At 32.9% G+C, this 25,192-nt stretch overlaps 1 protein-coding gene across 1 annotated transcript in view; it reads left to right on the top strand.

Annotated features, from left to right (window-relative positions):
* Positions 1-25,192, top strand: part of LOC145260454 (uncharacterized) — a 92,021-nt gene that overhangs the window by 57,190 nt on the left and 9,639 nt on the right. Inside the window, exons 4-5 of the mRNA XM_080118508.1 lie at positions 3,957-4,169; positions 22,006-22,074. Coding sequence (XP_079974634.1) covers positions 3,957-4,169; positions 22,006-22,074 — 282 coding nt within the window. The remainder of the gene's footprint in view (positions 1-3,956; positions 4,170-22,005; positions 22,075-25,192) is intronic.

The following is a 25,192-nucleotide window of genomic DNA, read 5'->3' as shown; positions in this document are numbered from 1 at the left end:
GTGTGTGTGTTAGTGTTATATGATTGATATATATATGTGTATGTGTGTATAATTGCTTGTGTACACGTGTACATATGTGGATATTTACATACATACATACATACATGTGTGTGTGTGTGTGTGTGAGTGTGTGTGTGTGTGTGTGTGTGTGTGTTTACTGCATAATTTCATTCTGGTTGGGATTATTATTTATTTCTTAAGATTAGTACTTTTGAAATTATCTGTTAGAATAAGATGAATCAATTTAGTGAATACAATAATATCTTTAATATATAAGTACGAAATTTAGCTATTATGTCCTATTTACAGTTTTGTTTATATATATATATATATATATATATATATATATATATATATATATATATATATATATATATATATATATATATATATATTTGGCTTTAAAGTGTTAAATGTAACACGTCTCTTATTTGATTTTCAAATTTCACTCAACGCCTTTAATGGATAAACCTACCGAGACTTTCAAATCACGCACGACCACGCGTAATTATCCGGCTACAGTAAAACCACAGCTAACATCAGGTGGACTTAAAATTCTTCCATTAAACATCATGACGAAGAATAAGAGGAAAAATATATATATATATACAGATTGACAAAGGAGTGTATATCTCCGAAATATATCTCTCTCCTTATAAAATAAACGAAAAGGTAAAAAAAAAAAAAAAAAAAATCGCGTTGTTATTTGGCTTTAAAGTGTTAAATGTAACACGTCTCTTATTTGCTTTTCAAATTCCACTCAACGCCTTTAATGGATAAACCTACCCAGACTTTATATATATATATATATATATATATATATATATATATATATATATATATATATATATATATATATATATATATATAAAACAATCAAACGCACATGCAAACCCCTACAGAACTAAACACACAAATATATACGCGTGTATATGTGTGTTTTGATTGTTTATGCGTGTATATGCATATATGTACGTATATATATGTGTGTGTGCGTATATTTGATTGTTTATACGTGTGTGTGTGTGCTCGTGTATACATGTGTATTCATGCAGTTTTCATGTAGTTTCTATTTGGCAATATTTTAGTGCTTTTGTAATTGTTTGTTTATATTTTTTAGTATTCAGAGTGAAAGGTTAGTAAATATAGATTACTTTTAAGTGGCAGAGTTAATTATCAAATTCTATTTGAATTTTGTTGAAAATTCACTACGAATTTTTTTTTTTTTCCTAAACCAGATTAATATGCTATTTTCCATTAACTTCAACGTTACAAGTTAATAAACTTATGATTTTTATCAATTGGGAAAAGAACACCCTTATGTATTAAAATAGTGTAAACTTAAATTCCAATTATTTCATTTTATTTTTATTTTACTTCACTTCCCTGTATATGGAGTTGTTTCAAGTCAGTAAATTTCAATACAGAGAATTAAGTGAGTTTTTCTATATTACAGAAAACAGAAATTCATAGTTTTAATGCTGGAGTCTCTCAAAGGTCTATCCTGGGTCCAACTCTCTTCCTGATCTACATTAATGCTCTTCCAAATCACATCCTTAGATCATTCATAGACATTTATGCTGATGACACTACCATCTATGGCAGCACATTAAAGGCCGTAAACGACCAAGTTCTCTCTGATTCTCTCTCCTCTGATCTTTAGCATGTGGTAGAATGAGGAAAGAAATGGCTGGTTGCTTTTAATGCATCTAAAACCAAGCTTCTATCTTTACATCATCAACGTTCTGATCCTCATCTAGCATCAATTGAAATGAATGGCTCTCGTCTTGTGGAGGCTCCATGTTTCGACAAGCTTCTGGAATTGACTTTTACTCCTGATCTAAAATGGAACACATACAGTAAATCCTTTGCTAAGGTCGCTGGAAAAATGGTGGGATCCTTCTATCGATCTCACTGCTGATGCAATTCTCTACCTATATAAGAACCAGGTACGTCCAAAGATGGAGTACTGTTGCCACATCTGGGCAGGAGCTGCTAGAAAGACCTTATTCTGCCTTGACAGAGTTCAAAATAGACTTCGTAACCTAGTGGGAGATGCCGTTTTCTCTTCCCTGCAATCTCTTTTTCACAGAAGAGGCATTGCGAGAATGTCTCTGCTTTATCGTTATTTTCATGGCAACTGCTCGTCTGAGCTCCAATCTATGGCCTCCGCTCGCCAAACATTCACAAAAAAACACTCGTCTAGACTATCAATAATTTCCCTAACTCTTTATCTGTGCCTAAACCTAAATGAAGATTCCATGAACAAAGCTTCTTTCTTAGAACTGCACACCTGTGGAACTCTGCCTGCTTTCCAGCTGACTACAATATGGTCGTCTCCAAGTCCAATGTAAACAAGTTCTTGACGAGCCGTTCCCCTTAAGTAATCCGATTTACCAAATTTACACTTCTAACGATTATTATGATATTGTCCTCTTTTGACTACTGTACACTCTTTAACTCTTACCCTCGAGTGGCCTCTGGGCCTTGATAAGTGGTGACTCCTATGAAAAACAAAACAAAATATTACCGTTATATTTGCTTATTATTAATTGCTTGTTGAATAGTGTGTATCTAATTTATTTATTTATTTATTCATTTTAATTAGTGTGCATGATTTGTTTCCGGTGGAATTAAGTGTGCGTAATGTCTGGTTAAGGGGGGGGGACAAGAGCGTGTAAAGAAAATAAAAAGCCTTAAACTTTACATTGGGAGTCAAATGATTCAGCGTTTCCGGTGACTGTATCGGGAAGGTTGGAGTAATTATCAAAATTGGAGAAGATAAAATATGAGACCTTTTTCTCTTTATGGCGTTCCTGAATTTTTGAGATGAGGATTAGTTATGTGTATTATTTTGATACATCGGACTACTGTTCTCATCTTGAGTGTGATTTTCACAGCGTTTCGGTCGATGTCATCTTCGACCTTCTTCAGGTGTATCTTGTCGAACTCAGGAATGCTTGTGTCGAACTCGGGAATTTGGACGGAATTTCGAGCGGAACCCTTTATTTACTTCACGGGGGGGGGTAGAATAACTTTTTCTCTTTTTTCTTTTTTTTTTGCTGTCTTCTGGGATTATTTTATTTTTAATTTCAATTTATTTTTCTGATCGTGAATTTAATTTGGTGTCCTGACGATGACATGTTAATGTCGAAACGTCGATAATTAAATTGTGGGAAGCATCCTTAACTTTGTCAACATGCTTGTTTGTCACTTAATGAATGCAATCGCTAATCTTAACCAGTCACACACAAGAAAATGGTCGAACAATTGATTAATTGATTTGATGTTGTTTTACCGTTGATCAGCAACTGTGCGGTCATTAAGAGCCAAGAAATTTCAATATTTTATGAAGATGTTTTTGAAGTGTGGAGTTTTTTTTATATATATATATATATATATTATTCAAAATGCGTGATTGATTTTGTTTCATGTATTAAAAAGTAAAAAAAAAACCCAAAAAACAACGATTTTCCTCTATAAAATAACCATACCAAACTCCATGAATAAATATTTGAAGTTATAAAAAGCTTGAAGTATAAAAACTTTTTCCAAAACTACTTGATTCGGCATTAAATAATCTGAAAAGAGTAGATATGCTATAAAACAAATAAACTAAAAAAAAAAAACATCATCATAAATAAATGTTTGAAGATATAAAGAATTTTAAGCGTAAAACTTTTTTTTTTTTTTCAAAATTAATGTATTCAGCATTAAATAACCTGAAAAGGGTTGATATGCCAGAAAAAAAAAAAAAACAACCAAACGAAACATTGTGATTAAATATTTGAATATATATATAAAGAACTGGAGGTATAAAACCCTTTTCTAAATTACTGGATTTTGTATTTAATAAGCCTAAAAGGGTTGATATGTCGTAAAACAAAACAACCGAACAACCAATCAAATCAATTCTTCACAAGAATAACTTATGTATTTCTTTATTTTTCATCCAGCATGCCCATGAATGCAGTTTTTATTTGATGATAACAGAACAAAAGGTGTCAGGTCTAAAAAGATACACCTGCTCCAAATTTCTGGAAGACACAGCAAAGCATTCTGATACGAACCTGCAACCTGATCAATTGAAGGCCCTTACGACTTTCGCCCAGGGGATTCTAGCTACGTACAATGAAATATTGATACGAGTCTCATCAGCTACAAGGGAGGTAAGCAGTAAGAGTAATCGTCACTTTTGTTACTTTCATCATATTGTTCAATGCTTTTATTATTTTTATTATTTTTTGTTTCATTTTAATCAAAGTTCTCAGTTCAGTTCTTGCTGCTAATACTTGATCTCTATATGAGGCCACTAAAGTCATACAGTACCAAGCACCATAAATAGGGAAAACAAGTTATGCATATTACTGTGTGCTCCAAACTTTCTTCTACAGTAGAACCATACGGCATTAAATCCGTTGCAGGGTTGGGATCGTAAGGTGAAATCACCATATGACAGCAAAATTTTGTACAGTTACTGTACTGTTTATATATAAATTATTAACAAAATACAGTACAGTATATAATAAACATGAATATATAATCAAATTAACATTATGAATAAAAAAATAAATACCGTAACCAGAGGCCGGAAGAACATCATATTCCACATTGTAACCTGAAAAAAAAATGTATCCTGAGGCCACCATATCCCGAGGTTCTACTGTACATGGAGCGATAGCCGGAGATACAGAATGCATATGACAACATGATCAAAATACCATATTTATGAAAGTGATCCAACGACGTGATGCTAACCTTCTGTCTAATGAGACAATGGCGTTCTGCATCTAGTCTGGTGCACTGCAGCATCTTCTGTGTCTATAAAGGTGAAGCTGGAGTTGCTTCTCTGGATGCAAGTCTGGGCAGTTGATAAGGAAACTTAGGTTTGTTCAGTTACCAAGGTTTCCCTCTTGGTATTGCAAAGTCCAATGGAAAGACAAGCAAATATAGTTGAAGCCAGCACAGCTGCAGGAGTTGCTAGAAAGGTATTACAGTGCTTCACCATCCCTATCGGGATTTAAACTGGATTTTTTTGTCAGGGTTTACTCACTAAGCCTTTGTCTTTCTCAAGGCAGTGGAGTTATTTACTAATAGCTGGCGAACATTTGGAAATATTTCAAATTTTGACGAAAATAATGGAGATCTTCATCATAGTTATGATCGTATCAGAATAAAAGTGAAATCCTTAAATGATTCTTCTTAAAAAGAGTCTGCTGAAAGACATGACAATTCCATAATGGTAAAAATTTGAAAATATTTTCAATTTTGATGAAAATAACGAAGATCCTCATTGTAGTTATGGTTGTATCAAAATAACACCACCTGTGCTGAAAAAAGAAAAAGTGGCTGATATGGAGGCTCTGCTCACCTTTGTGCCCCCAGCACATGTTCCTTATCTCTGTGGTGTTTTAGATGAACAAAAAGTTCTTCATCAAGACATAAAAGAAAACCCGACCTCACAGGCAACTGCAGCTGCCAGTGAAAAATCTGCTGACGTTGATGATCCAAATGATCGTAACATATTCATGGATTATGTTGATACCAACATCAGTGTAGAATGACTAAGAAGCAATATAAGTGCAGTAATATTATCTAATATAAAAGGGATGAAAATTCCTAAACATAATCAAAATAAACATGAACTGCCAGGGCAAACAATTTATAGAGAATGTATGACTGATGTAAAGTAAGTACAAGAGACTGCAATATTATCTGGGAACTATTCTGAAAAATGAATATCATGCAACCAATAGAAAAGAAGCATAACCATAGAATATTTTGTATTGTTTGGATTCTTCGGACTACTGTTCTCATCCTGAGAGGTCTTCAGGTGTATCTTGTCAAACTATGGAATTTTTCTATTAAACTCGGCAATCTACACAGAATTTTGAATGGAAGCTTTTGTCTAATCGACGGGAGCAGCATGTTCTTGTTTTATCAGCCATGATTGGATAGGAGTCCTAAGTAATTCAAAATTGTATTCTGAGTGTCAGCCACGCTGAGGATCGAACCTTCAACCTCTAGAAGAGTGTAACTTTACAATTGGATTTTACCAAGTACTTTATCCTTGTGGACATGTGGCACAGTAGATAAAATACTTGGTAAAATTCAAAATACGATTGTTCCCCAAACTGTTTTGTTCCCCAAACTGTTTTGTTCCCTAAACGGAGTGCAGGTTGGAGATACAAAATGCATCTGACAACAAGATCAAAATCCAATGTTTATGAAAACGATGCAACACCACTTTTGCTGAAAAAGACAAACTGGCTGATCTGGTTACCTTTGTACCTCCTGCAGATGCTTCTATTTTCTCTGTGATGTTGTAGATGAATAAAAATCTCTTTGTCAAAACATAGAAGAAAACCCGACCTCACAGGCAACTGCGGCTGTCAGTGAAGAATCTGATGACAGTAATGATTCGGATGATCGCAACACATTCGTGGATTATGTTGACACCAACATCAGTGTAGAATAATTAAGAAGCAATGTAAGTGCAGTAAAACTGTTTGTTTTGTTTCTTTAACTTTATTAAACTTTATTATTATGTTTACAGGCAATAACACATTTCATTGTCATCGTTCTCACAATAATCATTATTACATCACAACTATTATAATTGTTAAAATGAACATGACATGATGCGATAGTTTATGTGTTAAACTTCATTTTAAAACAAACCTCAAACAAATATCTCTATTAGTTCGTGAGATACATGGATTACAAAGGCGTGGAACTTTGAACCTGTTTTCTGATATTTTTTTTAAAAGTGGCGCTAAGTACCGTATGATTCTGAACGTTTTCATATGAGATACATAGATATTCGAGTGTCTTATTAAATTCTCGTTTTTTTCCCTCAAATGTTAACTTAGTAAAGAAATGAAGAACATTAATTTTCCTCTCTTCAATTAACCAATTAACTGTGTTATAGTATATATTTCTTGTGGTCTCTTTGTCTTACCAGATTTCAGGGCAAAAATTCATTTAATATGGTGGATTATCCAGCTTAATGATGTTTTCACTATAGTTAACATCATGTATTTACTAGTCAGGCGCCCGACATTGCCCGGTCATAAAATATACTTAAATATGATATTTTAATTTATGCAGGTTTCGTATTTATTATTATAGTCAATTCTCTGTCGATTATTGTATACTAGCAGGCCGCCCGGCGTTGTCCGGTCGTAAAATATGCATAAATATTATATTTCATTAATACAGAAACTGAGACATGTGAATGCGAGTATTATGTTTTTTTTCTAAACAGTTCACTTCTTGCAAATAAAAAAAACAAAAACTTAGAAACAGTGAGTCAAGTACGATAACCATTAGGGCAGCTTGATTCGATTTTGAAAAAGTCTTTTCAAACCTACTTATTCTTAACATAAGGAATCTGTCATGTGAACGATTTATGCATATGCATTCGTGACACAGTTGACAAACAGATACAAATACGATGATACCCAACGCACCAATTTTTCAATTTTGACCTCTTAGCAACCTTTCTTTCCGGATGAAAACCGATTAAAAAAGTTTTCCACATGTCTGAATACCCTATATACCAAATTTCAAGTCTGTATATCAAAAATTCGTTGAGTATAATGGTTGAGAAATGTCCTTACACACACACATACACACATTCTCATGTTTATAGATGTATAGGTTATATATATATATATATTTTTTTTTTACATGGGGGTCACCACTTATCAAGGCTCGAAGGCCACTCAGGGATAAGGGTTATTGCGTGTACAGTAATCAATGAGATAGTATTGTAGTAATCATTAGTATTGGGGGTTTTGATAGAGTGTCTTACTTAAGGGGGCGGTTTGTCAGGAGCTTGTTTATGTTGGACTTGAAGACGTCCAAGTTGTAGTCAGGTGGGAAACAGGCAAGCGGCAGGGAGTTCCACTGGCGTGCAGTTCTAAGAAAGAAGCTTTGCTCATGGAATCTACGTTTGGATTTAGGCACAGATAAAGAGTGGAGAAAATTATTGACAGTAGTTTCAGCCAGACGGGTGTTTCTCGTGAAAGATTGTCGAGGGGGGACGAGGGATTGGAGCTCAGACGAGCACCTGCCATGGAAATAACGATAAAACAAAGACAGGCTCGCAACGTCTCTTCTGTGGGAAAGAGGTTGCAGGAAGAGAAAAGGGCATACCCTCACTAAACCACAAAGTCTATTTTGCACTCTGTCAAGGCAGGATAGGCTGTTTTTAGCAGCTCCTGTCCAGATGTGGCAGCAGTACTCCATCCTTGAACGTACTTGGCTTTTATACAGATAGAGAATTGCATTAGTAGTGAGATATCTTCTGGAGCGGTAGAAGGATCCCACCATTTTCCCAGCGTCTCTGGCAACAGATTTGATGTTCGTGTTCCATTTCAGATCAGGAGTAAAGGTCAGGTCAATATTGTGAGAATGAAAAGAAAAACCTAAGATAGATAAATGGTTATCAACGTTTCGTCCCTATTTCAGGGGACATTATCAGGATTGAGTTAAAAAAATGATGAGGAAACAGGTTACAGATCACATACGAGTGAAGAGGGAAGGAACTCTAGAAAAGAATTCACAAATGTGCATGTAAAGGGGGTTGGATTATTCTATATATACATATATATATATATATATATATATATATTCAAACGCCACACGCACACACATATATACATGCATAATTATATTGTACCCAATATATAGTAGTGATTTCAAAAGTAAAAAAAAAAAATATGACTTGAGTCTCATCAGCTAAAATCGAAACCAAAAGATTTAGCACTCCAGCCTTAATTGTTATCATTTGAGCTATCGCCGGATGGATGAAAAAATAGTTTAAAATAAACAGACCATACTGTATAAATGTGTATTTGCGCATGCATATGAGAGCAGCTATTTTTACTGATTAAAACCCCATAAAAGAACGGTCTACAAAGAATGCAATCATTTGACTTGCTTCGAGCCACTCTGTGACATTGTGTCTCAAAGGAAATGTAATTAAAAAAAAATGGAGGTGCACGCCCCCCCCCACACACAGAACAATGAGTTTTATCAATTAGATTATAAGCTCTATTAAATATTTGAAATATTGAGCTTCACTTTTGCATTTGGAAATTGATTCCTATTCAGGTAAATCTGAACTATAAAAGATTTGCTTTTATATTATTACCTACTAAATATTCATACTTCTATCCCGTTTGCAAAAGTTCACAAATAAAACACATGTTTTTTTTTTTAGTCTAATCCGCAGAAAAAATCATTTGAAATGGTGAGAGGTAAACGACAGAGCAAATTTGTTCTACTACATCTATATTTATATATCTATCAAAGAGAATTTGTGTGTGTGTGTGTGTGTGTACATTTCCCTATCAAACTACTCAATTCTCAGTATACAGACTCGAGATTTGACATAAGGAGTACTGAGATTTGGGAAAATCTTTTTAATTGGTTTTCGGACAGAAATTTGGTTGTTAAGGGACCAAAGTTAAATGATTTGACCTTTGAAAACTCTACCAAACTCCTTCGTCAATTTTAGGTCTAAACACTTGAAATTTTAGATGTAGGTTACTTGGACATGGATCAAACTTTTTAATTTAATTTGAGCCCAAACAATAAATGTTAAGGGGTGAAAATTGATTTGAGCCAAACAATAAATGTTAAGGGGTCAAAATTCTTGGTCTAAACATTTGAAATTTTACATAAAGTGTATTCAGACATAGGGCAAGCTTTTTAATCGGCTTATGGCAGAAAATTTGGCTGCCAAGGGGTCAAAGTTCAAAAGATTTGACTATTGCAGTCTCTAGCAAACTATTCATCAAATTTTCGGTCTAAACATTTAAAATTTGACATAAAGGGTATTCAGACATGCAGCAAGCTTTTTAATCAGTTTTGGGGCGAAAATTTAGCTGCCAAGAGGTTGAAAGAGTTGGTCTTTGCAAGCTCTACTAAACTCCTCCACCAATTTTGGGTTCAAACACTTGAAATTTTAGATGTAGGTTACCTGGACATGAGTCAATATATATATACATATGCACATAACGTTATAAACAGTACATAGGGGCTGTGCAAAGCCAGGCTGAACTGCTAGTATAATATAAAATTCTTAGATGATACTATTAATTTTGATTAGTGATAAATATTAGCTCTTTTTGAACTATTGCATTCTCAACATTACATACCTTCTTAGCACATTGATATGAAAGAGAGGAGGAGACATTTGTAATTTATCGTCTGGTGTCAAAAATTGTAAGATTGCCAAATGCAATTCAGTTTTTTTCTAGCCTGGAGGGTTAACTGATGATGGTTTCTTCAAGAAAAAAAATGTTTTATGCATATATATATATACAGTCCTGGTCAAAATCATAAGACCACTTAAGAAAGTAAGTGTTTACACATATTATCGAATGTTTAATCAAACAAATGGTTGAAACCCAAAACTGCGACTAAGTTTTTTATCAGTTGCGAAGGAATTTTATCCCATGTACTGAAAACTAAATCAGAAAGTTCCTTTATCGAATCATACTGGGTTCCATCCTTGAACACTTCTTTTGTCATCCATCCCCAAAGATTTTCAATGGGATTGAGGTCGGGAGAACATGCTGGATGATCTAACAATTCTATATTATTTGAAGAAAAGTATTCTCATGCTTGTCGAGAAGTGTGTATCGCAGCATTGTCTTGCTGGAAAATCCAATTTTTTCCACACAGACGTGGATCTTCAGTTTTGATAGAAGCATTTTCAAGCATTGAAATGTACTTCAATGATGTTTGCCGGCCTTTCACTACTTGCAATTTTAGAGTCCCAGCTGACGTGAAAGCACCCCAGATCATTAAAGACCCTCCTCCACTATACCAAGTTGAATAAGTCTCTTTGGGCAAATTTTTATCATGCCAATAGTGTTGAAATCCATCTGGACCATCTAGATTAAACTTTTTCTCATCGGAGAAAATTACATTTTTCCACTTCTCTTCATCCCAAGTTTGGTATTTGGCGGCATATTTAAGTCGGTTAGTTTTGTGCTGTTCAAGAAAACATGATTTCTGCCGTCGCTTTAAATGATTGAAACCATTCATTTTCACATGCCTTCTGATGGTTTTAGGGCTACATTCTGCTGCTATTTGGCTTTTCAATCGACTTGAGCTCATACTGGAGTTTTTTAAAAATTTCTTCTGATACGGCGATCCAGTGATGGGGTTATTTTTTTTTTGGTCGACCTGTCTCTTTTTGTGCCCATATTGATCTGGATTTCTTAAAAAATTTATGATGACCGTTTTGCTACGATTCACTTCGTTTGCAATGGATCTATGGGAAAGTCCACCCCTATTAAGCTCAAAGATCCTTCCTCTCTCAAACTCTAATAATGGTTTCCCTTTTGCCATTTGTAATTTAGTAAGATGTTTTTTATCCACTAACTAGTTGCTTTTAGTAACATAGAAAGCTTTTCGTATTCATTTTTTCCAAACGAGCCGATTTTATTAAAGTGGTCTTATCATTTTGACCAGGTGAAAATGTTTGTTTTTTAAAAACTAATTATTAGATCAGGGTTAAGGTTTCGAATGAAGCAGATTTCATTTTTTTTCCATCATATTTTCCTTTTTGGCAATGGTTTCAACCATTTGTTTGACTAAACATTCGATAATATGTGTAAACGCTTACTTTCTAAAGTGGTCTTATGATTTTGACCAGGACTGTATATATATATATATGTATTTTTAATCAATTTTCACCTCAAACAAGGCACAGGGCCACTTCGAAGTAGGGGGCTACTATCAGGGACATAAGTTGTGGAGACATAAGTTGAAGGGAGATGAGTAGCAAGATGTTTGTTCACATTACACTTGAACTTCTGCATATCAGTACAGTTGGGAAAGCAGAATCCCGGAATGGAGTTCCAAAGTCTTGCAGTTCTGGGAAAGAAACTATTGGAGTAAAAGGCTTTCTTACACCTAGGGATCTCTACTGTAAAAGGGTGGGACTTAGTTGCTTGTCAGGTTTGTCGGTTATATTATTGATGTAGGCCAAAACAATTGTACCCAAATAAAAATGTTTTTTTTTTAGTGAATTTGTGAAAATTTGTTTACACTTGATAATAATATTGATTCATAATATTAAAATATTTTGTTTTTACTGCAGCTCTAGTCCTACACTATTAGGTATTACATATTTATAGTGTATATATATATATATATATATATATATATATATATATATATATATATATATATATATATATATATATAAGAATGAAATCTTCATGTGAAATCTTTTATTATTTTTCTTTTGCCTCCTGTTCCCCTTACCTCACCCTTTTTTTAACCAAGTAAGATCTTATACTTACTTGTAGTTTCATTAAATACTTTTATATGCAAGATCCGATCCTGCATTTTGCTAATTCCTGCCCTCTGATGAGAAGGAGAGTATTTCTTCGAAACTCCGCGGATTAAGGACTATCCACTTATCTTGTGCTTCCTTTTTTTAAAATTAAATATGTTTTTAACTCTTTTTCAAGATGTCTTTTAACATATTTTATTAATCATTTGTTCATATTATTAGCTCTATTTCCTTTTCGGTTTTATTGAGCTTTTTATATCTGGCTGAGTTTATTTTACTTGTAAATATTAACTCTTTAATATTTATAATATATTTTAAGTTTACCATTTTGATTACCTTAGTAAACTTATTGTAACTTATATATATATATATATATATATATATATATATATATATATATATATATATATATATATATATATATATATATATCAAATTATAGTGATTCAAGGAAATTAAAAAACCTTTATTTAAATCAAGGATTTTTTATTATTCCAAGTAAGACAAAGAATACTTTAGAAATTTTATCCCCTTATCCTATTGGGTTTCGATGCCTACCATCTCTTCAGAGGAGAAAGTATTAGCAAATAGATATAGCGGTATTCACCCTATTTGTTAAAGTCAGTTATACATGGAAAATCATAATCAAAAATTGATTAAATAGAAGTCACATAGCAGGGGAAATTGAAGAAAGGATATAAAGGTTTAGTTCCAAATTGCACAGTAAAATCCAAGGTAACTGTCCTTTAAAGCAGTGAGGTAATGAGATCCAAGCTGTATATTGGGTAATCCATTTCATAGAGTAGAAATCCAAGTCGGGCATATTTCTGGAGTAATTCTTCTTTATGGGCCAGTGAAAAGATTTTTTAAGGTCTGGTTGGAACTTTTTATTAAAGACCTTAGTATTACTGGAATTAAACGTTAGTGAGATAGAATAGGTATAAAGGGTTAGTGGAGGGGAGAGAAATTTAAAATGAAGAAATGGATGGGGGGGAAGAAGACATATATATATATATATATATATATATATATATATATATATATATATATATATATATATATATATATATAGCAGAGAGTGACCTCTATAGACAAGTTCAAACACGCTATAAAAAGCTATAAAAATGTTGAGTAGCCGTTTTGGTAGGTCAGGTTAGGCTTGGGTATAGGGAAAGGGAGGAAAGAAAAAAGAAGCAGAGAAAATAAAATAAAATGAAAGAAAGGAAGAGGAAGAAGCAAATGAAATTTTGCGTTTTTCAAGCTGAAATCAACCTTTAAACTAATTAACCTAATTACATCTTAAATTCTTTACTCTGTTTAAATCTATTAAGCAACTAATACATAAGGTGCTCGTTTTGTTAATTTTATACTCATTGATAATATCCTTTAAATGGGGGAATTAAACTGAAGAATTAAAATAATACCTGTAAGTAAATTGTACAACTAAAACTAAGCGTATTGATAGAACTTGTTATTTTAATTTTATAATACTAATGATGATCCTTTACTGTTAAATCGAAAATAATACTGCCTTACTGGGAGGTATAAAAAATTCGGTAATAATAATTATAATATCTAATAATATTTAACTGGAAGAACTTTATACATACATATATATTCATATATACATATACATATGCATATATATATATATATATATATATATATATATATATATATATACTAGCTGTACCCTGCCATGCGTTGCAGTGGCTCAATTTGGTGTAATGTAAAAATTTAATAAAAAGAGAAAAATGCATGTTTCTTATATTCTTAGTACAGCAATCCACTCCAAAAAGTGAAAAAGAAGGCGAAAATGAAAAAAATGGTACTCTCGCAAAATTTGATCTGGATCCTTGGGAGTTTCTGTCAATCATTCATGGTTTGGACTCGACCAACAATCAGTGGATGAAGCCGAACGTAGCAAAAATGTTGGAACGCTAAATGTTTTTTTTTTTTTTTGTTTTCTGTATACAAAAATGTGAGTTAGCAATTAATATTTGGTTGATGGGGGGGGGGGGTTTACTATACACAGATTCGAAAAAGTTGTCCAAAAACAAATAAATGAAAGCAAAGGTAAGGTAAGTTACGTTTCTACCTAACTGGATAATTGTTTAGTGTTTTTATGTAATGTAAAATGTTTAATCGGCTCGAAAAACAGAAATGGTCGCAGACTCTGTTGAATACGTTAAGTTTGGGAAAGTAAGTTGAAAACTAAAAACTATACAAAACAGTGTCTGAAACCCCACAAATATATGTTACCATGACATAGGCTGGCATAATCGGTGGGTTTCTGACAGTATTTTGTATAGTTTTTTAGTTTTAACTCACTTTCTCTAACTTAAAGTAATCAACAGTGTCTGCCACGATTTGTAGCTTTCAAATACACCGATAAACACTGTTTTTCGAGCCGACTAAACGTTACATTAAATGAAAAGGGTTTGTATTACTAAACACAGATACAAAGAAGTTGCCAAAAAATAAATATATAACAAATAAATGTTATCAAAGGCAAGAAAAGTAAATGTTCTACCTAACTGGATAAGATTTTAGTGTTTTTATGTAATGTATAATCGGTTCAAAAACATTCAATGTTTATCGGTATATCTGAAAAATACAAATGGCGGCAGACCGTATCGAACACGTTAAGTTTGGGGAAATTTTGGGAAAATGAGTTTAAACTAAAAAACTATACAAAATACTGTTAGGAACTCACTCAATATATGTTATCATGACGTAGGCTGGCATATAATCGGTGGTTTTAAACTTTTGCTCGATACAGGTGACAACTTTTAAAAGTCCCTTTTAGTGATTACCTGGTTTGAGGATATTTGTACAACTAAACGGCAAATCTGCTCCAAAAAATCCGGTATTATTTTACTTTAAAGCCCGTTTCACGTTCGTATATAACAAAATATTTTATTGTAGATTTTGGTGTGCTAAAAACGAATCTGCAAACCGTTTCCGTAGCAAAAAGAAAGTTTTCATGATATTCATGAAATTACTTTTTCGAAAAGTGGGTGATCACTTTTCAATGTATAACTTAGAATAAGCACCCACTTTCTGGCTACCTGAGAGAGGGGCATTTTTCTGTGTGTTTCTTGGCTAAAAAGTTTTTTGTTTGATTTCTTTTGTTTGGTAATAACCCCTGAACTCTGGGACTATTTTCCATTTCACAGCCGTAGCCTTCATTTACGCTATGTGTGAGCATAAATAAAAGCTGTTTAGCCAATAAACATGGGAAAAAATCCCCCCTCTCTCAGGTGACTAGAAAGTGGGTGCTCATTTTAAGTTAAATTTACATGGAAAAGTGATCGCCCACTTTTCGAAAAAGTAATTTCTTCATATCATAAACACTATTTTTTTGCAACGGAAACGGTTTGCAGATTCGTTTTTAGCACACCGAAGCCTACAAATTTTTTTTTGTTATATACGAACGTGAGACACACGGCCCTTAATGGAAAATTATATCAAAAATCCGGGGGAAAATAGTTTTCAATAAAAACAGCAAATGAATTCGATAGAAAAAAAATGGATGCTATGTTTTTTTTTAATTTTTCTGTGTGTTTCTTGGCTAAAAAGTTTTTTGTTTGATTTCTTTTGCATGGTAATAACCCCTGAACTCTGGGACTATTTTCCATTTCACAGACGTAGCCTTTGTTTACGCTACGCGTGAGCATAAACGAAAACTGTTAAATATGCACTCGCGTACCAACTGCCTTGTCAAAAAACCTTTAAGCCAATAAACACGAAAATAAATGCCCCTCCCCGGGTAGCCAGAAAGTGGGTGCTCATTTTAAGTTAAATTCACATGGAAAAGTGATCACCCACTTTTCGAAAAAAAATTTCTTCATATCATGAAAATTATTTTGGCACTCATTGGGCGTTGATTTCCATGACGACCCGCAGAATTATTTAATGTTCATTCCCTTAGTCCCCCCCTAGTCAAGGCTAACGCATGTGCACATAACATTTTTATTTATTTACTTACGTGATGGAGTTATACAACCATCACCCCCATGCGAATTTCTATACTGATAGGTTTTTTGAAATTTTTTCACTGGATTATTATTGATTGAACACTAACCAGATTATGAAAAAAAATCGAAAAAAAAAAAAAATTATTTCAACATTTGAAAGGGGTACTCACTTTTTAGTTACCACGTTCTGGTAAATCAGTCACCCATTTTTTTTTTTGGCTAAATACGGAAGTGTCTTCGGGAGATATAAAATGGTCCCATGTTGACGAAGCAATGTATCGGGAGGCGTACGGGATGGAAAATTATTGGTAAATTTTTAGATTAGGTCCACCTCCTCAATTTTCTTTTAAATGACGACTTGTAATGGTTTTCGACTATGCTGAATACGAAAATCGCATTGAAAGTTTGCAGAAATAAGTAGTTATTAAAATATAAAAAGTTGTATTATGCATTGTAATCTTTGGCGGCCATCTTTTTTACGCGCGTGCATTTGTTTATGGCGCGTGCGTGCGTAAAAAGATGGACGCCAAAGAATACAATGCATAATATAACTTTTTATATTTTGATAACTACTGATTTCCGCAAAATTTCAATGCAATTTCCGTATTTAGCATACTCGAAAACCTACAAATGTCGTCATTTAAAGGAAAATTGTGGAGGTGGACCTAATCTAAAAAAATACCAAATTATTAAACATTTCGGTACTCATGCAGAGAGTGATCCGTGCTGAAATAATAATGTTATTATTTTAAAAGCCATTCTTCATCATTATGGGGAGAGGAGGGTGTTTTGTATCTATTCTGTACTTTAACCTTACAATTGAATAAAAAAAACATATCATAAAACTTTAATTAAACGTGGAAATACGATTTAAAAAATAGCGTGGATCACTCTCTGCATTAGCACCAACATTTCTCCAGCATGTTAGTGAAATTTATAATACTTAAAAAAATTTAAAAAAAAAAACAAAAGTTTTGAAAAAAAACCAAAAAACCCTCACCTTTCATAAAAACAAATTATTTAAAAAAAAAACACCCACAAACTGACTTTTAACTAAATAAGTAAAAAAAAAAAAAATTTTTAAACTCGAAACTTTATTTTCATAAAAACAATAAAAAAGTCATGTTCAATCTATTTTTTTTTCTTTGAGAAACAAATATATTTCTGACTTACAAATGCGGTAGAGACTCATATTATTTTTACTTTCTATGGTTTTGATATACCGCGTTTTTATTGGTTACAAAATGGGTGATTGATTTATCAGAATGTTGTAACTAAAAAGTGAGCACCACTTTCAAATGTCGAAATAATGATTTCTTTTTTAAATACTTTTTTTTTTAATAATCTGTTTAATTAGTGTCCAATCAATAATAATCCAGTGAGAAAAAATTCCAAAAACTTATAAGTATAGAAATTACGCATGGGAGTACAACTACGGCACTTTCGCACTTACTTTTACAAAGATTATTTACGTTAACTCTTTTCATAAATAATTTAAAAAAAAAGTAACTAAACCATTTATTGATAATTTGGCACATGTACAAACATTTATTTATTTACGTAGGCTTAACTCTTTTCATGAATAAGAAAAGTTTTACTCTTTAAAAATAATAAAAGGAAAAAATGCAGAGAGTGATCCGCGCTATTTTTTAAATCATATTTCCAAATTAAAGTTTTATGATATGTTTTTTTTATTCAATTGTAAGGTACAGAATAGGTACAAAACACCCTCCCCTCCCCATGTTAAGAATGGCTTTTTAAATAATAACGTTATTATTTCAGCACGGATCACTCTCTGCATGAGTATCATAAAAATTAATACAAATAATACTTATCTCAATAAGTGAAAGGCTCATTTCTACGGGAAATGAACTGGGGACAATCTCGCAGTTACGAAAAATATTTTCATTTATAATTTAATATTTTTATAATTCGCAATGTTAAATTATTTTAATAACATGCAAACATTCTTTGACTTTAAAAATAGGATTTCTGAAAATTTCAATTAAATTGGTAACATAGAAATATGGTTTTATTCACTTTTAACAAACCAAATATTACATTTTTATATATACATACCTATACATATATACATATATACATACACACATACATATATACATTCACACACACATACATGCACAATTATATATATATATATATATATATATATATATACATATATATATATATATATATATATATACATACACATACCCACACATACATACATACTTTAAAGATTATAAATTTAAATATAAAGAAAGTATAAAACTAGTCATACTATTAATTATAATAGTCAGTGCACAGAATGAAATTAATTATTATAATAACAACTTGGCTCCTATACTGCTAATTAACATTCAGAAAATAAGTGCATAGGGTTATGTAACTAAAGATCTAGAGTTGGGTTACACTAGTACCAACAAGGATGACGCATTATTGAGTATTACGCGTCCATATTCATATGTGTGAATCGGGAAATTACTTTGCAATATGGAATGTTTAACACTATTTGTGAGTAGAAAAAGGGGACGATTTATAAAGCTCGTTAATTGAGGTTACATATTAGTTTGGAACATTATTCTAACAAGATCCCAGAAGTGCCAATTACGTGTTAGAATTTAAAATTGTAGTATGTTAATGTGTGTATTGTGAGTCTCTACTTAAAATGTAAATCAACAATAAGAAGGTATATAGGTTAGATGAGATGTTTGAGAACTTATTTTTAAAAATCATTTTTTAATTCGCAAAGTTTTACCTTAGATTTTATTCACAAGCAATATGCATTTAGTTTTTACCCATTTACCTGTATATATATATATATATATATATATATATATAGAGAGAGAGAGAGAGAGAGAGTATGTTATTTTATTTTAAGTTGGCTGTATTTAAATTTTTTCTTGTGTTTACATCTAGACACTAGTTCATTCTTGGCATTTATTATGGGTTTATTGAAGGTGATAATGTTAACTGCTTCGGATATACAAAGATTGTAAAATTTGTCCCCTGGTCTATCTAGATTTATTCAGTATACTCTATTTAATTGAATATGGAATTTTCTTGTCTTCCAGGCTATTGATTAATGTAGTAAAGAGTTTTCTATTATTGTTTTGATATCTTTCATTTCTGAAAGAATGCAAGTGGTTTGAAATTCTTACTTTAATTAAGTTAGAGGATGCGCCTATGTAAGTGAATGTTTTCCTTGTTTTATTATTGTGTATTGGTTCATTTATCCCAGTATTGCAGAGTCTTATATTGGGGAGCTGAGTTGAGAGGGGACCTGAAGATGTATAACGTGGGTGCTGTTTAATCCTATTCTGGTTTTCACTGGGAATTATATTATTGGATTCGTTAATCTGGTTTTTGTTATTGTTATTGTTATTATTAGAACCCAGACCATATGTTTCCCTATATATACTTGCGTCCTGGGTACTTCGATTATCTTCATTATTTCCCCCATTGAGATTGGTTGTTTGCATGTTTTGGTAATTGTGTGATTGTGCAAGCGTATACCACGTCTTTGTGTATGTAATCGTTATTGAGAGGGAATTCATTTTTATTTTGGTAGTTACATTTGTTACTAGGTATTAGATCAACTGGGATGTTCTGCGCTTGTTTAATTTTCCTGTTATTAGTCGAAATTATTGTCTGTGCTAGATTAGGCATTGTAGAGTATGACATTTTTATAGAGTTTTTGTTTAATATAGTACTATACTTATGTGTATTTAAAGCATTTTTCCACTATTTGAAAGAATTCTTTTGGTATGTTAGTTTTTACATTGGAGCTGAAAGGAGGATTGAACCAAATGGCCTTTTTACGTATTACTTTTCTATTTTTATTAAATTGTTTTTGGTTTGGGATTGTGTAGGGGGCTGTATTCTTGGTGTGGAGGTTAATATTGTTAGTAGCATTTTGGATTATTTTATTGTTGTTCCTTTTTATTGTCATATTATGGGTAATCACCAAATTTAGCTTTCTCACTAAAGAGTTTTTTGTTATATTCTATGCGTTCTTTGTATCCTGAGTTCTTTAAAGCATTGTTGTAGAATGTCGATACTTGGTCAAAGGCTTTTTTGTCCGCTGATAAATTTGATATTCTTTTGGAGATAGATGGAACTATTGACTTTGGATGATTAGACTGTTTATGTACATAAAATAGGTTTAGATTTGGTTTAGGGTACGGGGTGTAAGATTCATAACATAGATTCAAAGAGGCATCTAAAAAATTGGCTGTTTTTTTTATTTGGGTCGACTTCAATTGTTAATCCAAAGTTTTTGAAAATTTTGTGTAGTTCTTTAATAGTGTTATTGTATTGTCTTGGTCTCGCGGGGGTAACGAATAATGCGTCATCCCTGTAAAGCCCTCCTTGTAGGTTGTTGAATTCTATATTAATTTCTTTTAATAGAAAAAGCCCCACTAAGTCAGTTACTTATGCACTATCGGAAGTTCCCATTATTATGTCGAAGTCATTAGGGGTATCTTTCCTTGTCCAATATTTACCATCAAAGCTTATTATGGCTAATAAGATTAATTTAATTTCTAAATCCATAATGTCCAAATGCTTTTTTGCAAATATTAGTGCCTTATTTAATAGTATTGAGGAGATTGAGTGATAATAATTATTTATATCGAAAGTGATAAAGTTTAGTCGTTGCTTATCTTTAAGTTTTAAAAACCAATTTATAACCGAGTCAGTGCATTGCCAAAGTGGAAATTTAACTTTATCTCTTATGGAAGGCATGATTCTAAGATTTTCTTACTTACTAGACCAAGATCAAAACTGGATGGACAAATTAGTCTAATGGAGGAGGTTCTCATGGAAGTTTTGTTTGTGGTCCTTTAATGTAAACCTGGGAGTACCATTTAGATGGGATAATACATAGAATATTACGACCAGTAATATTTAGATGGATAATACATAGAATATTACGACCAGTAATATTTTGTAAATCTTATAATCACAGGTTTTCATACCAGCTGATTGTTGAATAAATCTATTCGGACGCCATGATTCTAATCTCTCTCTCCTCTCTCTCTCTCTCTCAATTCAGCTGTAAATGACACTCGTCTGGAGGTCGAAGATTCAATCGTTAGAGCAGGCGATACTAAGAATATAACTGCCAATTAGTTAAGACTTCTAACCGTTCATTGCTGACGGAATGAGAACATGTTACCTTCATGGATTAAATAAAAAGTTCCAAATTCCGTACAGATTCCTGAGTTTGGCAGAAAGATTCTCGAGTTTGACAAGATATACCTGAAGAAGGTTGTAGGTTACATTGACCGAAACGTAGCATCAAGATGAGAACAGCTGTCCAAATAATTCAAATAATCCAAATAATCCAAATTATCAATACTCATGTCAGACATTCAAAAACATAATATAATGAGTGCATCTATTTTTTAGGTGCAGATGATGAAGTGGACTATGACACGGATTCATGAACTGAGCATGCAAAGTTCAAATTCTGTCTGTTCCATAGCATAACTTTTGCTTACAGACTATGGCAATCTTCATAAGGCCCCTTCATGTAAATACCTGATTCTAGAAAAAGTTGGGAAACTAATACAAGCAGAATAGCATAACTTTTAGTTAAAGAATTTGCTAGCGTCCATGAAGCCCCAAAACAAAAAACTCACCCACACCATTCTGATTCATATATATTTTCTCTATTTATTTTCCTTTATATTCCAGCTTGGCAAAGTGAGCACCTATTCCCTCCACCTTTCTGTCCATCGATCGAAGAACTACGAATCGAATGTCGTAAGTAACACTCTTCATGCTTTTCATTACGTGCAAATTTGTTTGCATCGATTTAAGATTTTATCTTAAAAATGAAAACTTGTGTGATTTTGAAAATCTCTATTCATACCAATAACGAGCTTTGCTCTCTATAACTTGATTCCATCTGCCAATGTCTCGCTTATAAAATTCTTTAGGTTTTCATGTCTTGTTCAGTCTTCTCTCGTAATGTTAACCTAAGCCCATCGAAATGGTTTTGTAATTCTTGAAATAAGTGATAATCTGAAAGAGCTAGGACAGGAAAATATGCAGGATGGGGAAAGATTCCCAAGCCAAAGAGATCTTTGGTCAGTAGTGCTGTGTGAGGACAAGCATTATCACGACGGAAGATAACTACCATTCTATTGAAAAAGACGATCGTTTTCGAGTCAACCTGAGTGAGAATATTGCATAAAAATATCTGAAAAAATAATCTGAAAATGAATACATTTTGCGGATTGGCATAAAATCGAAAAGAAAAAATATAACAAAAGAAATTTAATCAAACTAATTAATTAAGTAATCATTAAAAAAAACAAAAACAAAAAAAAAACAAATTTATTTCGAATAATAATATGCATAAAACAAATTATACGGATTTAAAATTACCGTTTTATAAACATTGGCTCGGATCTAATTGTATTAATCTGTAGGATGGAGCAAGATTTCCCAGCTGAATTCTTCTAGGAAACCTTTGGTCAGTTATACTGTGGGATGACCCCCTTTCTGTTAACTGTAGAGGTAATCAGGTCCGATTAGATCCCTTTTCCACCACAAATAAATAAATGATAAAAAAAATATCAAATATGCGAAATAAGACACTCATCTGGAGGTCGAAGATTCAATCGTTAGAGCAGGCGTATTTAACAAGTAGAAACGAAATCATTTTTAGTGTCCGAAAATCGTTTCTTGGCAGTCAGTTTTTTTTTTTTTTTCATTTCAATTTAAAAGTTATTTTTAGAATGTTCGCTGGATCGAAAGAAAAAAAAAAGAAGAGAATAACATTTGTTTTCTCAGTAAGAAACATGCTTGCTTCTTTTATGTGTAATGCGAAAGGAAGTGAAAAGGTAAATGTTTCTGTGCGCGGCTGAATGTCTACATTATCCTCTCTGTGCGTGCGTGTGTACGTGCGAATAGGTGCGTTTCGTCATGCTGGCAAAAGGAAGTAGCAACAAAGACGTTGACGAGAGAAAGAGAAGAAAGAAAAGAGGATGAGAACAGTTCGCTCAGAGTTTATATATATTTTTTAGATGCTCCCAGCCAAGCTGGGAAAAAGGTCTTTCTCATGTCGGTATGCTTCCGACTATGTCCGCAGAATTTCCGTGGGCGTATTTTGGGAAATCTTTGCGACTCTGAAATTTAATAATTTCATTTTTGCGCGCGTAATTGGATTTTTATTTATTTCTTTTTTTAAAAAGCAAAAAATGAATGCATTTTTAAGTGTGTTTAAGTGTACATAACTATAGAAATTTGTTTTCGGGTCATATTGCAGAAAAATATGAATTATGCTTTAATAATTTCAAAGAAAAAGTTATAGGTTAATGCTGATATGTTTAAGTCATAGAAATATGTATAAAATAAATTACAATGATTTATAATGCATCTTCTTTTTTTTTTTTTTTTTTTTTTTTTTACAAAGGCATCACCACATTATCAAGGCCCAGAGGCCACTCAAGGATAAGGGTTAAAGAGTGTACAGTAGAAGTTGGTCAATATAGTAATCATTAGTAATGAAAATTTGGTAAATTTAATAACTTATATGGAACGGCTCATCAAGAACTTATTTACTTTAGACTTGAACAAAACCATATTGTAGTCAGCCGGAAAGCAGGTAAACGGAAGACAATTCCACAGGCGTGCAGTTCTAAGAAAGAAGCTTTGTTCATGGAATCTACGTTTAGGTTTAGGGACAGATAAAGAGTGGGGGAAATTATTGATAGTGTTTACAGCTAGACGAGTGTTTCTTGTGAAAGTTTGGCGAGGGGGGACCATAGATTGAAGCTCAGTTGAACACTTTCCATGAAAATAACGATACATCAGAGACAAACTCGCAACATCTCTTCTGTGAGATAGAGGTTGCAAGGAGGAGAAAAGGACATCTCCTACGAGGCTACGAAGTCTATTTTGAACTCTATCAAGGCAGGCCAAGTCCTTTCTAGCAGCTCCTGCCCAGATGTGGCAACAGTATTCCATCCTTGGACGTACCTGGCTCTTATATAGATAGAGAATAGCATCAGCAGTGAGATATCTACTGGATCGATAGAAAGATCCCACCATTTTTCCAGCGGCCTTGGCAACAGATTTGATATACGTGTTCCATTTAAGATCAGGAGTAATGGTCAAGCCCAGAAGCTTGTCAAAACTTGAGGCCTCCTGAAGACGAGAGCCATTCATTTCAATTGATGACAAATGTGGATTAGAATGTTGATGATGTAAAGAGAGAAGCTTGGTTTTAGATGCATTAAAAGTAACCAGCCACTCCTTTCCCCATTGTACTACGTGCTCAAGATCAGAGGAGAGAGAATTGGAGAGAACTTGCTCGTTTACTGTCTTAGATGTGGTACCATAAATGGTAGTGTCGTCAGCATAAATGTCTACAAATGATGTAAGGATATGATTTGGAAGATCATTAATGTAGATCAGAAAAAGAGTTGGGCCCAGGATGGATCCCTGAGGGACACCGGCATTAATACTGTGAGCTTCTGATTTTTGCCCCTCAACTACTACTCTTATGAACCTATCAGAAAGAAATGATTTAATAATTGAGAAGACTTTTCCAGCTATACCATAGCTAGCGATCTTATGAAGTAAACCTTTATGCCATACCCTATCAAAGGCTTTAGATATGTCAAGAGCAATTGCCCTAGAAAGATTGCCACCGTCGAGAGATTTGCTAATCCTATGCGATATAACTGTAAGGACATCTGCTGTAGATCTAGCAGAACGGAAACCATATTGAGTGTCACTAAGAAGGTTATTTTTGTTCAGATGTTTGATTACTTCTGTATTTAATACAGATTCTAGCAACTTACTCATGACGCACAGGAGACTTATTGGCCTGTACTGAGAGGGGGATGAGCGATCACCTGAATTCTTAAAT

The sequence above is a fragment of the Euprymna scolopes genome, chromosome 36, assembly GCF_053919585.1.
Source record: "Euprymna scolopes isolate OS-2025 chromosome 36, ASM5391958v1, whole genome shotgun sequence".
Classification (NCBI taxonomy): domain Eukaryota; kingdom Metazoa; phylum Mollusca; class Cephalopoda; order Sepiida; family Sepiolidae; genus Euprymna; species Euprymna scolopes.
This window is presented reverse-complemented; position numbering and strand designations above follow the sequence as displayed.